General features: G+C 34.2%; 2 protein-coding genes, 1 long non-coding RNA gene and 1 pseudogene across 4 annotated transcripts; 1 reads left to right on the plus strand and 3 right to left on the minus strand.

Annotated features, from left to right (window-relative positions):
• Positions 1–3336: 3336 nt before the first annotated feature.
• LOC106664947 (protoheme IX farnesyltransferase, mitochondrial) lies at positions 3337–6127 on the minus strand. Of its 2 annotated transcripts, none has more exons than XM_014391054.2 (8): positions 5927–6127; positions 5575–5758; positions 5326–5521; positions 4940–5115; positions 4330–4509; positions 3741–3875; positions 3553–3670; positions 3337–3485 (listed from the first exon to the last, which is right to left on the minus strand). In XM_014391054.2, the coding sequence occupies exons 1-8, from the start codon at positions 6005–6007 to the stop codon at positions 3440–3442; spliced, it is 1116 nt and encodes a 371-aa protein (XP_014246540.1). In that variant the 5' UTR covers positions 6008–6127; the 3' UTR covers positions 3337–3439. The 2 variants fall into 2 exon arrangements, with proteins under 2 accessions (XP_014246540.1, XP_014246541.1); XM_014391055.2 differs by lacking the exon at positions 5927–6127 and adding an exon at positions 5819–5908.
• A 117-nt stretch (positions 6128–6244) lies between these two features.
• On the minus strand, positions 6245–6391 carry LOC112127541 (annotated as a pseudogene).
• Positions 6392–8093: 1702 nt separating this feature from the next.
• LOC106664883 lies at positions 8094–11206 on the minus strand. The gene is made up of 3 exons (XM_014390938.2): positions 11074–11206; positions 9066–9280; positions 8094–9011 (listed from the first exon to the last, which is right to left on the minus strand). The coding sequence occupies exons 2-3, from the start codon at positions 9261–9263 to the stop codon at positions 8586–8588; spliced, it is 624 nt and encodes a 207-aa protein (XP_014246424.1). The 5' UTR covers positions 9264–9280; positions 11074–11206; the 3' UTR covers positions 8094–8585.
• A 21-nt stretch (positions 11207–11227) lies between these two features.
• On the plus strand, positions 11228–13115 carry LOC112127540. Its single transcript, XR_002910616.1, has 3 exons — positions 11228–11316; positions 11578–11720; positions 12644–13115. It is a non-coding gene; the product is annotated as an uncharacterized LOC112127540 (long non-coding RNA).
• The last annotated feature ends 1007 nt before the right edge of the window (positions 13116–14122 follow it).

Genomic DNA, 14122 nt, shown 5'->3' on the forward strand with positions numbered 1-14122 from the left:
TTTGTCCCCTCCAATACCGAGTAAAATCCTGAGGAATTCTTTCCAATTCATCAAGAACTGTTTCCAACTCTTCTTGGTGTTAGGACTTGGGTTTTGCCATCGTAGTCGCTTAAATTGGGACACCAAAAGTCTCTGATTGGGTTTAAGACGGGACATCGAGCTAGCCAGATCAAACATTCAGTTCCAACCTCATTCAGGTCATCCGCAATACATGCATTATCCTGCATTAGCAAGAATCTCTCACCGATGTGGGGGGCAAATGACACTATGTCTTCTTCGATCATGCCTTGTAAGCACCTCAGTGAAGTTGAAATCTTCGTCGCACAACAATTCGGTGTGGCTGCTAATGCACCCCGAGAACATCAATGACCTACCATTAAATGGCACCTGAGGAACCATACAGCATGAGGCGTATCTTTCTCCTGACGTCTCCATATGAAATTACACCATCTGAAGATTTGAAGCCAACTCTCACCTCATCTGTAAAGAGAACTCGTCCCCAATCTTCCGATAACCAATTGACATGTTCCTGTGCCTTGCAATTTTCTGAGATGTGTTAAAAAGAGCTCCATGAGCCGGATGCCGGGCTCCGTGGTTATTTTCATTGAGCCTTCTTCTTACAGTCCCGGAGAAAATCGAAACACTTCGGACTTGCCTTATCAGATTTCTAACCTCATTTCCCGTAACCGTACGCTGCGGTTTCTTAGAGCCTGATGACAGATGAATCTATAGTCTCTTTCGTAGATCTAGGTCGACTCTGTCATGGCCTTCTAGCGTGAAACCCTGTTTCTCTTAAGCGCCGAAGAACTCTTCCTATTGTACATTGATTTACTCTCAGCCTCCTGGCGACTTCGCACTGGCTGTATCCTTCCTCTAACAATGTTATGACTCTTACACTGTCATACTTACTCAAATGCCTGACTGGAGCCATTGAAAAAAGGTTTAAGAATAAGAATAATACCAAATGAAAGGAAGGAAGGAAAATGATTAACTGAATGCGATCTGTAGGCGTAGCAGAATGGAAGAGCACAATGCTACTTTTTATATAAATAGGATTAAACAGTACAAAAGTAAACAAAGCATTATTTCCTATTTATTTTGACGTCAATAGCTCCTTATTACCTGTAACTAATGTGCAAAAATAATTTCATTTGAAACTAAATAAAATGAGTGGTGCGTTAAATTTGCCCATCAGTGTATTCTTATCAACAAATTTGAAGACAAAAATATGCTTGCCGGCGAAAACCAAAAAAGTCTTAATTTTCGGAACAATCAACTGTAACCCCGACTTCCTTCCCGTGCAGGAAGTCTCATTTGAGGCCCAAGTTATTTTTCGGACGCACCGTTTTCTATTGGCTATTATTTTTCCTTTTCCCCCATCATTATCTTTCTCCACTTTGAAGCACTGTTATTAAGGTTTTTATTATCAGATCTTCAGTATAAAGGTAAACCCAGTTTCAAACGTGATCTTTCTCTAGTATAGCTTCATTGACACTGATCAAAATGGATGTGAAATTTTTGCTCTTTAAAGGTAAGATTTGATTATTTTAGCATTAAATATTATTACTGAATTGATGTATAGACTGACTATTAAATGCTAAAATATTTTGTGTTTTTAAGGGTTTTGTAGAGAAAAAAACTCCGAAAGTTGATCAATTTGGTATTCTCTTTATTTAATTTATGAGTAATTATATTTATTAAATGTATTAGATTATTATTACGACAAATAATGGTAAATGTAAAAATTTATTTATATTTTTCAGGTTTTTCTAAGTTTTTTAATTTCTTTTGTTATTTAGAGCATTGTGCATTTTTCTAGACCTAGTAGAAATCGACAGATTGTTAAACAATGTTCAAGTTGTTGAGGAAATTTCAAGAAAAAACGTCAGCAGAAGCTCGATTTTGATGAGGGAGCATAATTTTCGTACTGTTTTTGTTTCAATTTTATTTTATTATATATATACATTTTTTTTATTACCGTTTTTCTCTTCCAAAAAAGAGTTTTTTAAATGAGGAGTATTCCAAAAGACGCGTATACACAAAAGCTTAGTTTATTTCACATTTTCTTTTTTCCTTTACACTTCTGGCAATTTTTTTTTCTTCTTTTACGCCCATCATTAAGAAAGTAAAATAATATCGTTTATACAGGTTACTCTATTTAATATGGTCAATCATGGATACTAAGCAAATATGAATTAATATATAGTTTCCATTTTTATCTGTTATTTTATGACTAAAACATCAATGATAATTACCTGTCAATCTCCCCTCCCCTACTATCTCATTGCGTTTTTTTTCTTCTTTTTTTTTAAAGAAGCTTATTTACATGGAAAAAACACAATGCGAGTGTCTCCTGAAATACTCCTAATTTTAAAAAACTCTTTTTAGGAAGAGAAAAAAGATTTTTTAAAAATATTTGTTTTAAACTTTTGTTAATATTACAACAGAAATACAAAGTAAAATAAATCCTGTCATATGGGAGGGCCTGACTTCAGATTTCCTATTGGGTGTTGAAAACAAGTGGTCATACCACTTGACAATACGTTTTTTTATAATTATGTATTACCAATTAAGATTTCATGGATATGCCTGGGGAATTCGAACCCAGAATTGCAAGTGTGGCAAATACGAGTCGAATGCCCAAACCATTCAGCCACTGTAGTCCAGCCAATGTAAATTATAAATGGAAAAAAGAAGGAGGGAAAATTCAAAAGGTGGGGTTGAGATGGGAAGTTAGAGTCTGAGTGGATCGAGGTTACGATAGCTCAAGTGGTAGAGCAGCGGCGTATCTAGCCGAAGATTGTGGGTTCGAATCCCGCTCGTGACACTGACTTTTTTATATCAACTAAAAACCTTAATTAATTGAAAATTATAAATAGAGAATATTCTCAACAAAAGGATTATTATAAATAAAAATAAACATACTCTAAATAATTTATTTAGAACTACCAATGCCTTTCAAACAAGGCAGAAATCATAGATAACATTTTTTGCTTTTTCTTTTAACAATTAATTTACAACAGTGTGTCAATTGTAACAACGATTTTACAGTTTGAACAAATCAGTGGTTAAAATAAGCCTGCCCAACTGCCTTCAAGAAAATACAATTAAAATTAACATAAATTAAAACCAGTTAGTTTATTTTTCATGCCCAAGGAAAATCATCCAAAAGGAAATTAAGCATCACAGCTAGTTTTCTCTCATTTTTACATATTTACAATCCGTTTATGTACAGTATGATTAAGTTTTATTATATACATAATTTCGAGCTAATGCATCTTTTTAATATTCTGTTTGGCCAAATGTGTGACTGTCTGCTATATTTATATATATATATATTTTTTTTAAATTGACTAGACAAATAAGTACAGAGCAGTAAAGCCACACAAATCCTGCTTTTTCCTATTTTTCAACTATCATACAATTAAATTTAAAAGGATCATAAACTGGGAGGGTTTTCTATGCCAGGTGGATCCTCAGTCTTCCTGAAATAAATAAGAAAAGATTAAAAAACTCAACAGGATTTTCTTTTAATTTAAATTTGAATTTTACCTGTTAGTCGACTTTTTATTTATAAGCATTAGAAGCATCAATGCTGGCAGGTGGATAAGGGAAAACCTGAACAATTTGCGAGAATTGGAACTGTCCGACTCTTTGTAGAACTTCCAAGCTAAAAAATTATTTATTTCAAGTTTGGGGAGGGAAAACTAGCAAGATTTTCTTTTCTTTGATAAAATCACCTAGATATAAGAAGTATGAGTTGAGAGGCAATGACTCGAGGACAAACCAGTCATTTGTCAAGCCGACTGATGGAGCGAGGCATGACAGTCCTAAAATCACACCTGTGTACCGCAGAGTTGTCCTCCGGCATAGACCTGATCAAATTAATTAATTGAAATATTAAAGAAATAATTATGAATAAATAAAATCTTTGTTTTAAATTGGGAAATTGCAAAGGAAGTGTAAACCCAGCAAAGTTAATTTTTTTTATTTGCAACGGGGTTCACAACAGTAGAGGTTATATCAATCCCAAGGAACTGGTATTTTTGGAGTAAAACCCCCTCCTCATCATTACCCTGGAAAACGGATGGTTCAAATTCAGGAGGTTTGAATCCTGAACTCTATGACTGTTGTGATCACCGATGCCCTACATGCCTCAAAAATTATCTTTTTAAATTTATTTTGATATAATATAATATTAAATCTTGACACGATAATTTTTTCTATGTGTACAATTTTAAATTTTTATAATAAAAGTACCAAAGAAAGAAAAGTTACAAAAAAATAAAAACAATTTATCCCTAACTTATTTAAAAACCATATCTTTACCTGGATTTGTTACGGCCATCATTCTATACCCAGCTCTGGAGTAATCTGGTCTTAAATTCCATGAAAGCGCGTTAAAATGGGGAAACTGCCAGGCGTAGAGGATACCTGCAAGGATCCAAGCACCTCCTTCCAGACTGCCAGTGCATGCCGACCAGCCCATCAATGGTGGTAGCGCACCAACTACATTTATAAGTTAGAATAAGACAAAATTAATACTAGGTTGCAAAATAAGTCCGTAATGTTTTTCAATAATTAAATTATATCCCTCTTGAACTTTCCAGCTATTTTTATATATTCACTATAGTCTACACACTCTAAAAATGGATTAATTAAAGTGATTTTATTAATCAGTTTCGTTCAAGGTACATTGATTCTTCAAGATAATTTAAAATTGAGGAAAAAATATGGTATTTTGTGTGGGAGGATGGATTTACAAAATTACATGGAAAACGCAACAAATATTAGAACAAAATGGTTCGCATATTGTTGATTAAATTACTGTACTGTTGATTAAATTAAGTACTGACATTTTCATTGGATTTGCCATCAAAAATACTACAGGCTTATTTTACAACTAGATAATTTATAAAATATATGTATAAATAATTACCAACTGAGCCGACCCATGTGTTCAAAATGCTCACCCTCTTGAGTGGTGTGTATATACCTGAGTATAGAACAACATTAGCAAATCCTAAGGCAGCTGTTAGAGGGCTGGCACCAAAATATAAAAGAAGACCCCCAGTTGTGGTACAAACAGATGCAAAAACAGCAGCATGTAAAGGTCTAAAAATAATTTATTTTTAAATTTCTTTTAGCATATTAAAAAACACTATTTCACTCAAAACAAACATAACACCACAACAATATCACACTTCATGCCCTGAAATGTCTCAAATAAAGATCAAAACATTGTAAAAAATAAAAAGGTTTCTAAAATACTTCATTTCTGACCGCTCCTCACTACTTCAACATATTAATAAATAATTTACTTACGTTATGACACCTTTGACTAAGAGGCGATTTCTCGTGCGTGCCATCTGCGCATCAAAGGGCACTTCATGAAACTGATTTAAAGCATTGGCTGCACAGGAGAGCAGCCCGGTCCCAAAAGAGCATACGACAATGGTCAATGGGTCAAACACCCCTGGTGCCATCGCATAACCACCCATGCTAGTCATGATGACCAAAGCTGAAATGACAGTAAATCAACCCTGGTCGATACCATCTTGGATATTAACTCACAAGTCAGTCGTATCTTCGACAGCATCAAATACTGCTGTGGCAACGAGGTCACAGAAGCATTGACCGTTTCCATTTTTGGAGAGGAAACAAAACTCGTCGGACTGCATATCGCTGGTACAGCCTCGCTTGACAGATTGGGCTTGCTGCGAGCTGCCTTGAGACAAGGCACTGTCAAACATACACTCTATACAAAATAAAAGTTTTTTTAGAGATAAAACCATTTAAAAATTGATTGCAGGGTGACCTTGAACTATTCTTCAACATCTATATAAACTTCACAGATTGAAAGCTTTCGTGATTTATTATTATTTGGACAACATAAAACCGTTACAACTGAATAATATTTTTTTACCCTTTTTAGGATTTCTGCAGGTGAAAAAAAACTCGTACATCTTAAAGTTAGCTTAAAGCGATGTGGCGCAAGCATTATCATTCTTATTTTTCGGCTGTTTTCTTATATTTTTCCTTCTAATAATCACATTTTCACTGTGGTCACCGCATTTTATTTTACTGGCCGACTACGACTAGGACAACCTTGTGGTCTTACCCTTCTCATGGTTACAATTTTCACAGGTTGGCCAACTGTACTTTTCTAACTGAATTTGAATTTTAAAATTGAGTCTAGAATTTTATTAAAGCTTTAACGCTTTTTTAATTTATTTTTTTTTCAACCGGGATATCGCGTAAGCAGCCCCGACTACCAAAAATTACGCGCCCGAGATATCCGCAGAGGTCAGCCAAGCCGAAGTGCAATAGGAAAGCCTTGCCTTGGGGGAACCGCCATAATGACACGGTAACCGCAACGCCAGGTAAGTAACACGTTAATTTATTACTGCAATATTAATTAAAAATAATAAAATTCTTAATAATAAGATATTTGGTATTTTTCATGGTAAATTTTTTGAATAAGGTACGCAATTTTGTATTCCTATTTTCCTTCTTTTTTTTCTTTATCTATTTATCCAAAAGAAAGCCTCAAGGGTCCCACAGGGTTCTCACCTTGCTCCATCCTTGTTCATATTGTTCATACATTAATGATTTAAAAATTATCCATGACAATTGGAAATATTTTGTTAGTTGCAGATAATGTGAAATTATGTAAGTAAATATGTAATGAACATGACACTAATACACTTAAGAATGTCATCAATCACTGATTTACTGTTTTATGTCAGCTCAAATCTGCACATGCACGTTCACACACGCAGTACAGAGTTGAGCCTATCGCTTCTCCCATTCCACCGATTTGTTATATAATATAAGAAATAAAATACCGGCGGCCTCACCTACCTTGGGTATTGGCTGTTCGGGGTCAGACCTCGGTTTCATCCGGCCACTGAGGTTGGGCTAATCAGTTTCCCTTTGACCCTCTCATTCAACATTAAATACATTCTTACTTATTTACATACTATTCACTCAGGACTCACTGTTGTACTTGATATTCTTCCATCACCCCTTACACTTAACTAACCTAATTGTGGGGTCAATACAGTTCTCAATATTCCGCCATTGACCCTCTCACATTCTCACCAATAAATGCATATACTCGCAAAACTTACTAGGGCACACAAAACTACTGCAACTACAATAGAACAACCCTTTTTCTTCCAAGAATCGGAACAAGCGACCATATACTCACTGCCCTACAGCACAATCTCATATCGAATGGCATTCCTACATGCTATTTGGAGCCAAGGAATGCCATCCTTTGATTAGGTGAGACACATCGAGCAACCTTTATTTATTTGCTGGACACATGTACTGGCTTTAACCCAAAATAAATGTCCGTGTACCAACCTCACAGGGCCTATTCTTAATCATTTGAGGATGATTCCACTTCGAGTCAGATCCTCTGAGGTTATTAATCAATTGGTTACATGGTCAAATAGTATTTTCCATTATATTAAAATGTCCTACAATTCAAGATAACTATACTTTAAACAACTTTTTTTAAATGTACATCAGAGATCATGCTATTCTATTACAAGAGTTGTGGTTTTATATTCAGAAATTCAACCAATTTTACAAATCCTATTTGCATCCAATAGCTAGGTCCCAAGAGATATAGTAGTAGAGGAGATCAGAGAAGTTAATGCCCTTGGAAAGAAAGGTACTGCTTCACCACTGTTGTGATAGGTCCACCCCTTTGTGGTATAGAAGTCCACACTATCAATGAACATATTAGGATGTTTGTGTGCTTTACAGAAATCATTTTTGGAGCCCTGCTTTGTTTTTACATTAGTTCATCTTATTTACCACAGTCCTAAGTTTTATTATAGTTTGTGTCCTATATATTGTATTTTTTCTTATTCAGGGTTGTAAAAATTATGTAAATTTATGACTGTTGAGCAGTATTGCTCTCCTTTCAGGGTTATATCAGCAATGGTGCGTAATTTCCTTTCGGATTGTTTTCCTTGAGCAAGAAAAAAGTAATCAACTTGCTGGTTTGAATTTATTTTCATTTTAATAATATTTTCTTAAACATTGTTGATAACGGTTTACAAAAATAAAATTTTTTTTTTAAATTTACAAAAAAAGTTGATCCATTTCACTTAATTACCTGTATAAATTAATTGTTAAAATGAAAAAACAATTGTTCCACATAAAAAAGAAAATTAATTTTGTTGTGCCTTATTTGAATGGCATTGGTAAATGTTCCTAAATAAATTATTTAAAATATCTTTATTTTAGAAGAATTTACAGAATTTTATTATTACTTTTTATTGAGAACAATCGGTTTTTATTATTTACATTTCAATATTAATGTAACATCGATTCATAATATATACATACCAATATTAAACCTTTCCTCTTCTCTTAAAAAATTAAAAGAAAATATAGAAATAGTATTATAATGTCAACAAATTTTAAGAAAAAATTTGTTAGTAATTAATTTTTTATAAAATCACTCGAATGAACACCAGAATCATTATTGTAACCTTAATTTTTTAAAGAGAAGAGCAAGATTTTAGCAGTCATTAAAATGGTTTTAAATTATTTAAACTTAATATTTACTTTTCTTCAGACACATTATTTTCAGCTACTTCAGTCCGCACGGTTATAAATTCAGCCAGGACCGGGTAGTTGTCAGAATGGTCCACGTTTTCATTAGAATGGACAGGATCATCAAAATCTCCCATTTCGAGCTTGAATATTACATTGTCTATGTGGTTTTTGGCTATGGCAACAGCACGATGGGATTTGTCCGCTCTTCGCATCCTGCTCGCAATGTTCTTCCCATAGATAGAGTAGTCGTCTTTGCCCTTAATGAACTTCCGGCCATTTGAAATCCACAACTTGTTCATTTCCTGCTTTTGTTCAAAGTCTGGTTTCTTAAGGAAAGCATTCAGGTTCTTGCCTTCTTGGCACGACATATGCACACCTGATGTTTTCAAAGGAGAAATATTGCCACTGTCGCTCATTTCGTCTACCTTTTCCTAGGCAGAAAAATACATCGTAATCAACACACAGATTATTACAGTACGACCTACCTGTACAATTTCTTCTACGGCCACCTGCACTTCCTCTTTTATGTGTTGCAAATCAATGAGCGGGTGCTTCGCCTTGAGGTGCCTTTTCAGGTTGCTCATCGAGCCAGAGGTCATGGAGAGTAGAGCATTGCAATAATTGCACTTGCCCTTTTCGCCTACTTTTGTGAAATGGTTCCAGATGCTGCTTCTTATTTTCATAATTCAATGTCTGCAAACTAAGAGATTGATCTGGTTAAAATGTACATGATTTTTTTTTAAATTTGCAATACCTTAACCACAAAAGACTTGAACAATACCTTTTAGATTCTGTGGTGATTTTTTTTTCTATTAACTTATAATTTAATTCTAAATATAATAATATTTAATGCAGTGGGATTTGGACCCCATATACATTTGAATTGTTTAATTATTCTGGCAAAACTTATGATGTTTAACATCAAGATGCACCCTAAATCAAATGCTTTTATTAGGAGTGCCTCATGGGTCTGTTTTGGGGCCATTTTTCTCTGTAAAACAGTAACTTCCCAACAAATGGAGGAAATAACGCTGACAACATGGCCCACCTTAGCCACGCTACAACTTGTATGGCCAGTAAGTGGCATATAACTGACAGACATATAGGCTGAATGAAAGGGGAGGAAAAACATAAAAGATATATATGTATATGGAAAATATAAGAGGACCTAAAATTAACCCCCTAATTATAGACCTCCATAATTATTAAAAACCAATTTCAGATCTTATGGAGTTGAAATTGACTTATGAATGACTACTCTGGTGTGAAACAAAAAATGTAAGGCTGAAAATTTTGGCAAAGCTTGGTTATTAAGACTGGCAGATTGATGCAAATGCATTTGAAAAACCAAGATGTACTAAAACAGTACATTTTTGGCATGATGTCTTCTGTTGCACTCAGCAATGCTGTCAAACAACTATGTCAACAACTATTTGCTTTTTCCTTCAAGATCAAACCTTGAGCCAGAGGTTTGTTGTGAGTGAAAACGTGGTCGACACTTGTAACATTGAAAAGAGAGAACTTTGGTATATTGATAGGACAGACTAGATACTCCACCTGGACTATAAACTAGAAATAAAACAGTTATTGCTTTTCTGGAACCACTTTTAAGAAATTGAGATACTTTGGATAATCATGCAGTACATTACGAAGAAACCAGTAGCTAAAAACGGAATTGTGACTAGTCCTTTCTTGTAACCTCTGTTAACTGCTTGACCAATTTAAACCAGAAGTAATTTTTAATTTTGTCTTTGCCTATCATTTTCAACATTTTTAACTGTTCGTTACAGTCCTAAGCAATGTTTGGATTGAGTTGGTTTTCAAGTAAATTTGAGATCAACTTAAAAAACTTAAATATGTCAATTTGTAGACATATTTGAGATAGTTTTGCCCTGATGACTTAAAAATAGGTCGAAAACTTGGCAGTGACAACTGAATGTGCTTTCTTCTTTATATACCTTGATTCAGAATGTTCGTACCCAATATATATTGTCAGGTTGTTTTTATAAGTTTAACTATTTAATAAAATTAAAATCAGAGTTAGTTAGTTTGGGTCTTTAGGGTAGTGGATGTTTCGAGTCATTGTTGAGACTGTTGGATAACCCAGGCCTATATTATTTCAATATGCTTTCATTTGATTAATTGAATTATTATTTTGTTTTAAATAAAGTTGTTCTATCTATCTATGACATATAGTATACAATCCCTTCCAGTATATATTATCACATGCATAGAATAGAAACCAAGAAAATCTCCAAAATAAGCATATTTTAATTTATGTAATTCGTATAAATAATTATAGTTATAGTCAAAAATGCAAATAAATATTTAGGGTTGTTTTCATGATAAGGTTTAGCAAGAGTAGGCGACATCACAGTCAGACCAATGTGAGTGGTGCACGAATAACGAAAGGTCGAGGATTGGAGAGCGTTCATGACCGAACGAGCGAGTTTCATCACTGAACGATGCGCAACAGCGTATCAACGGACTCACCTGCGAAAAGATGGAAGTCCCGAAGAGATGCCGGCCAGTTGTTAAAAAAGAAAGGACCAAAAGGGAATCGGATCCGATCCGTTTTTCACATCGGATAAACAAAGGGCAAAAGTGCTGCACTGAGACTGAACTGAATCAACTGAACTGGCGTCCTCGGTGACCGGTTAGAACTGAGACGAACGGAAACAGCGAGAACTGACGGACCAGTGATCCGCCATGAACGTGGAGCATTTAATACAACCGGTAATACAAAACTTTCTAACCTAAAACACCAATTTAAAAAACTTCTTACAGGCATATAAACATTATAAATACAAATAAATATATCCTCCAGCCTAAAACTTAGTAACGTAAACGTAAACTTATGTATCAAAAGCAATTTTATTCAAAAATATGTAAAAAAAAAAGCATGAATTTTACATCCCAAATAAGTCTGCAAGTAATTTTTTTAAAAATATTACTTAGAAATAATACAAAAATATATATAAAAATCTTAAATTACAGATGCAAGATGATCATATTTATGATGATGGGTAGGAAATAAATTGTCTTTTCCACAATATGCCTATTCCATCATATTATTATGGAGTACCACAAAATTAGGATGGACGTTATCAAAAAATTAAAATGGCCATAGTTTTTAAAATGTAAGACAGGTAATATTAAATTCTAAATTTAAAACAATGTGCGATGTTTAGTGATTATCGTGTTGAGAGTGTTGGTAGGATAATGTTTTTTGTCAACACGAGACACAACTATGACACATCTACATAGAAAACTCACAGTTTGAGTGAGAACAAATACTTTGATTAAACCTAAAATTTCTACTTTTTGAAAATCATTTTATAAATTCATTTTCACATTTCACAAGTATTTGTGTAATGTAATCAATGTTTTTAATCCCAGACCCTGAAGATAATCTAAATGAAGGTAGAAACGTTGAAACGATAAAGGAAATGTTTTTCTAAACCCACATCACAACAGACCGCATATCACGATCTATAAATAATCATTTAAAACAATATAAGCCTTTTTATAAAAATATAGATGCTGATGATGGGTTTAAATTCCCGAAATATAAATAATTAATGTATTTCCCTTAAAATAATAACATGTTGTTGTTTTCTAACATAAAACTATCTCAAATAAGTTAATTTTGGATCTGGAAATTCTTGGGAAAAGAGAGTCTTATAAACTGCTCAAAAATGAATAATTTATTTTTGTTACCAACTAACAAATGTTTTTATTGAAAATATGACCTGTACAATGTTCTTGGTTTGCTGCTCTCCTTGGGTTTGATATCTCGTTTTTCAACTTTGAACACTTGTAAAATAAGACAACTTTGGTGAAAAACCCTAAAATTTTGAAGGAAAAGTCATTGCACGAGCAGCAATTGAGGATTAAAAAAAAAAAAAAAAACGAGTTTTGTAATATATATCTGTATATCGTTAATTATATTGGTGATGCAGAAGAAATGGTAAAGAATTTATAGTTTATATGCCTAATAAGCCCCAATATAACGACAGAAACTGTTGATATTTGAATTGTAGCGGTGGATGGTGCTGTTTAGGTTGGTGCTGCAGCCAAACGTTTCGAGCCTGAAGAAGGCCACTTGGCGCATCCCCCACCAGTAGAAGGAAATGGAGTCAGTCAACCTGTAACCGAAAACGTCAGTCTCACTCCAGCCTCTGCCGTGTAGCCTCCGTGCCGTTTTCCGTTGCGTGTCGCCCTTTCACCTCCCCTGTGCAGGAACAGTGTTATGGTACCGATGACTCTAAGCTGACCTGTGTTTGTGCGTTTTTTTTTCGTTTTTGTTTTTATTGTATTTTATGGCTGTGAAATGGCAGTAGTGGAATCGAGCCGAGGGGGACGGGGGAGCATGCCTCTGATGCTGGGGGCGGACCAGACCATCATCGCAGCAGGTGGAGCGACCTCCCTCTACCATCCGCCTGCAGCTTCGCAGGATCTTCAGCCGGACAGGCCCATTGGATACGGTGCCTTCGGCGTCGTCTGGTGAGTCACATTTTTCAAATTATATTCAAATTCCCTGCTTATCAAATACGACAACAACAACAACAACAAAAACGCTTCCCCGCGTTGTCATAGAAACAACCCTCAAAGCTCACCCCCTCCCCTTTATCGCCACCCTATTTCAACCGACATCGGAAATTAATTCGCGACGTTCTGATAACACGAGTCAACGGCGTGTGCCTCATTCCCAGGGATGTCAATACTGACATCACACTATTACTACGATAGCAAAATAACGTCTTCATCACTATAAAACTGTAATTTCACATTCAAAATCATTTCACAAAATTCATATTTAGGCTTTTTCTTTCACCTCTAATAATACACTTCTACAGAACTTCCTTGTGCATCACAAAAACAGTTCCAATTTTATGTACGATGACTTATTTATTTTGAACAATCTTCGGAGCAAGTTTAATCCAGGCTATATTTAAATATAATAAACAAATAGTGTAAACAATATCTAAAGGTAGTTCTCATTTATACTAATCTTCATCGTCTTCCTGCTTATAGCTGCATTATGAACGTTCTAACGACGGTTTATGAAAAAAAAGTTGGGTCTTCAATTTTCAATTTGACTCGGAATAGTTCATTAGTTAGTAAACGCTAATTTGTTGAGGCTTACTATTGCTTACTTACGCCTTTACATTGATTATTGACCTTGCTTTTAATTAGTAATTAATGTCTATTTGTAATATGAACAATTATGTAAAAATACAATGCAAGGAACAGTACTAATCAAGTAAAAAAAAAATAAAAAATTACTAGCATAATTTTAGTATTATTATCTATTTAAATTTCCTTTATTCGACATCCTATTTTTATATTAATTCATTGCGATCATAACTTTACATAAAAGGATAAATTAATTGAAAGAAATAATTTGGTCAATGGACCACTAAATACTAAAATGGATTTTATATTAATTATCAATATTTAATTTCAAACAGTTTTCTAACTAGTATTAACATTTTTGTACTGTTTTAAGGTTAAAATATGTTTATTATCTATCTCATCA

This window comes from Cimex lectularius, unplaced genomic scaffold (assembly GCF_000648675.2).
Source record: "Cimex lectularius strain Harlan isolate CLEC.00 unplaced genomic scaffold, Clec_2.1 scaffold191, whole genome shotgun sequence".
Lineage (NCBI taxonomy): Eukaryota > Metazoa > Arthropoda > Insecta > Hemiptera > Cimicidae > Cimex > Cimex lectularius.

Bases quoted from the DNA above. Each gene is read 5' to 3' on its own strand.
- LOC106664947 (XM_014391054.2), bottom strand. From the start codon at position 6,007: ATGATAATGCTTGCGCCACATCGCTTTAAGCTAACTTTAAGATGTACG. The intron at 5,116-5,325 runs GTAAGTAAATTA...AATTATTTTTAG, and splicing joins TTAGTCAAAGGTGTCATAAC to ACCTTTACATGCTGCTGTTT. The intron at 3,486-3,552 runs GTAAAATTCAAA...TATTTATTTCAG, and splicing joins AATAAAAAGTCGACTAACAG to GAAGACTGAGGATCCACCTG.
- LOC106664883 (XM_014390938.2), bottom strand. From the start codon at position 9,263: ATGAAAATAAGAAGCAGCATCTGGAACCATTTCACAAAAGTAGGCGAA. The intron at 9,012-9,065 runs GTAGGTCGTACT...TTTTCTGCCTAG, and splicing joins CCGTAGAAGAAATTGTACAG to GAAAAGGTAGACGAAATGAG.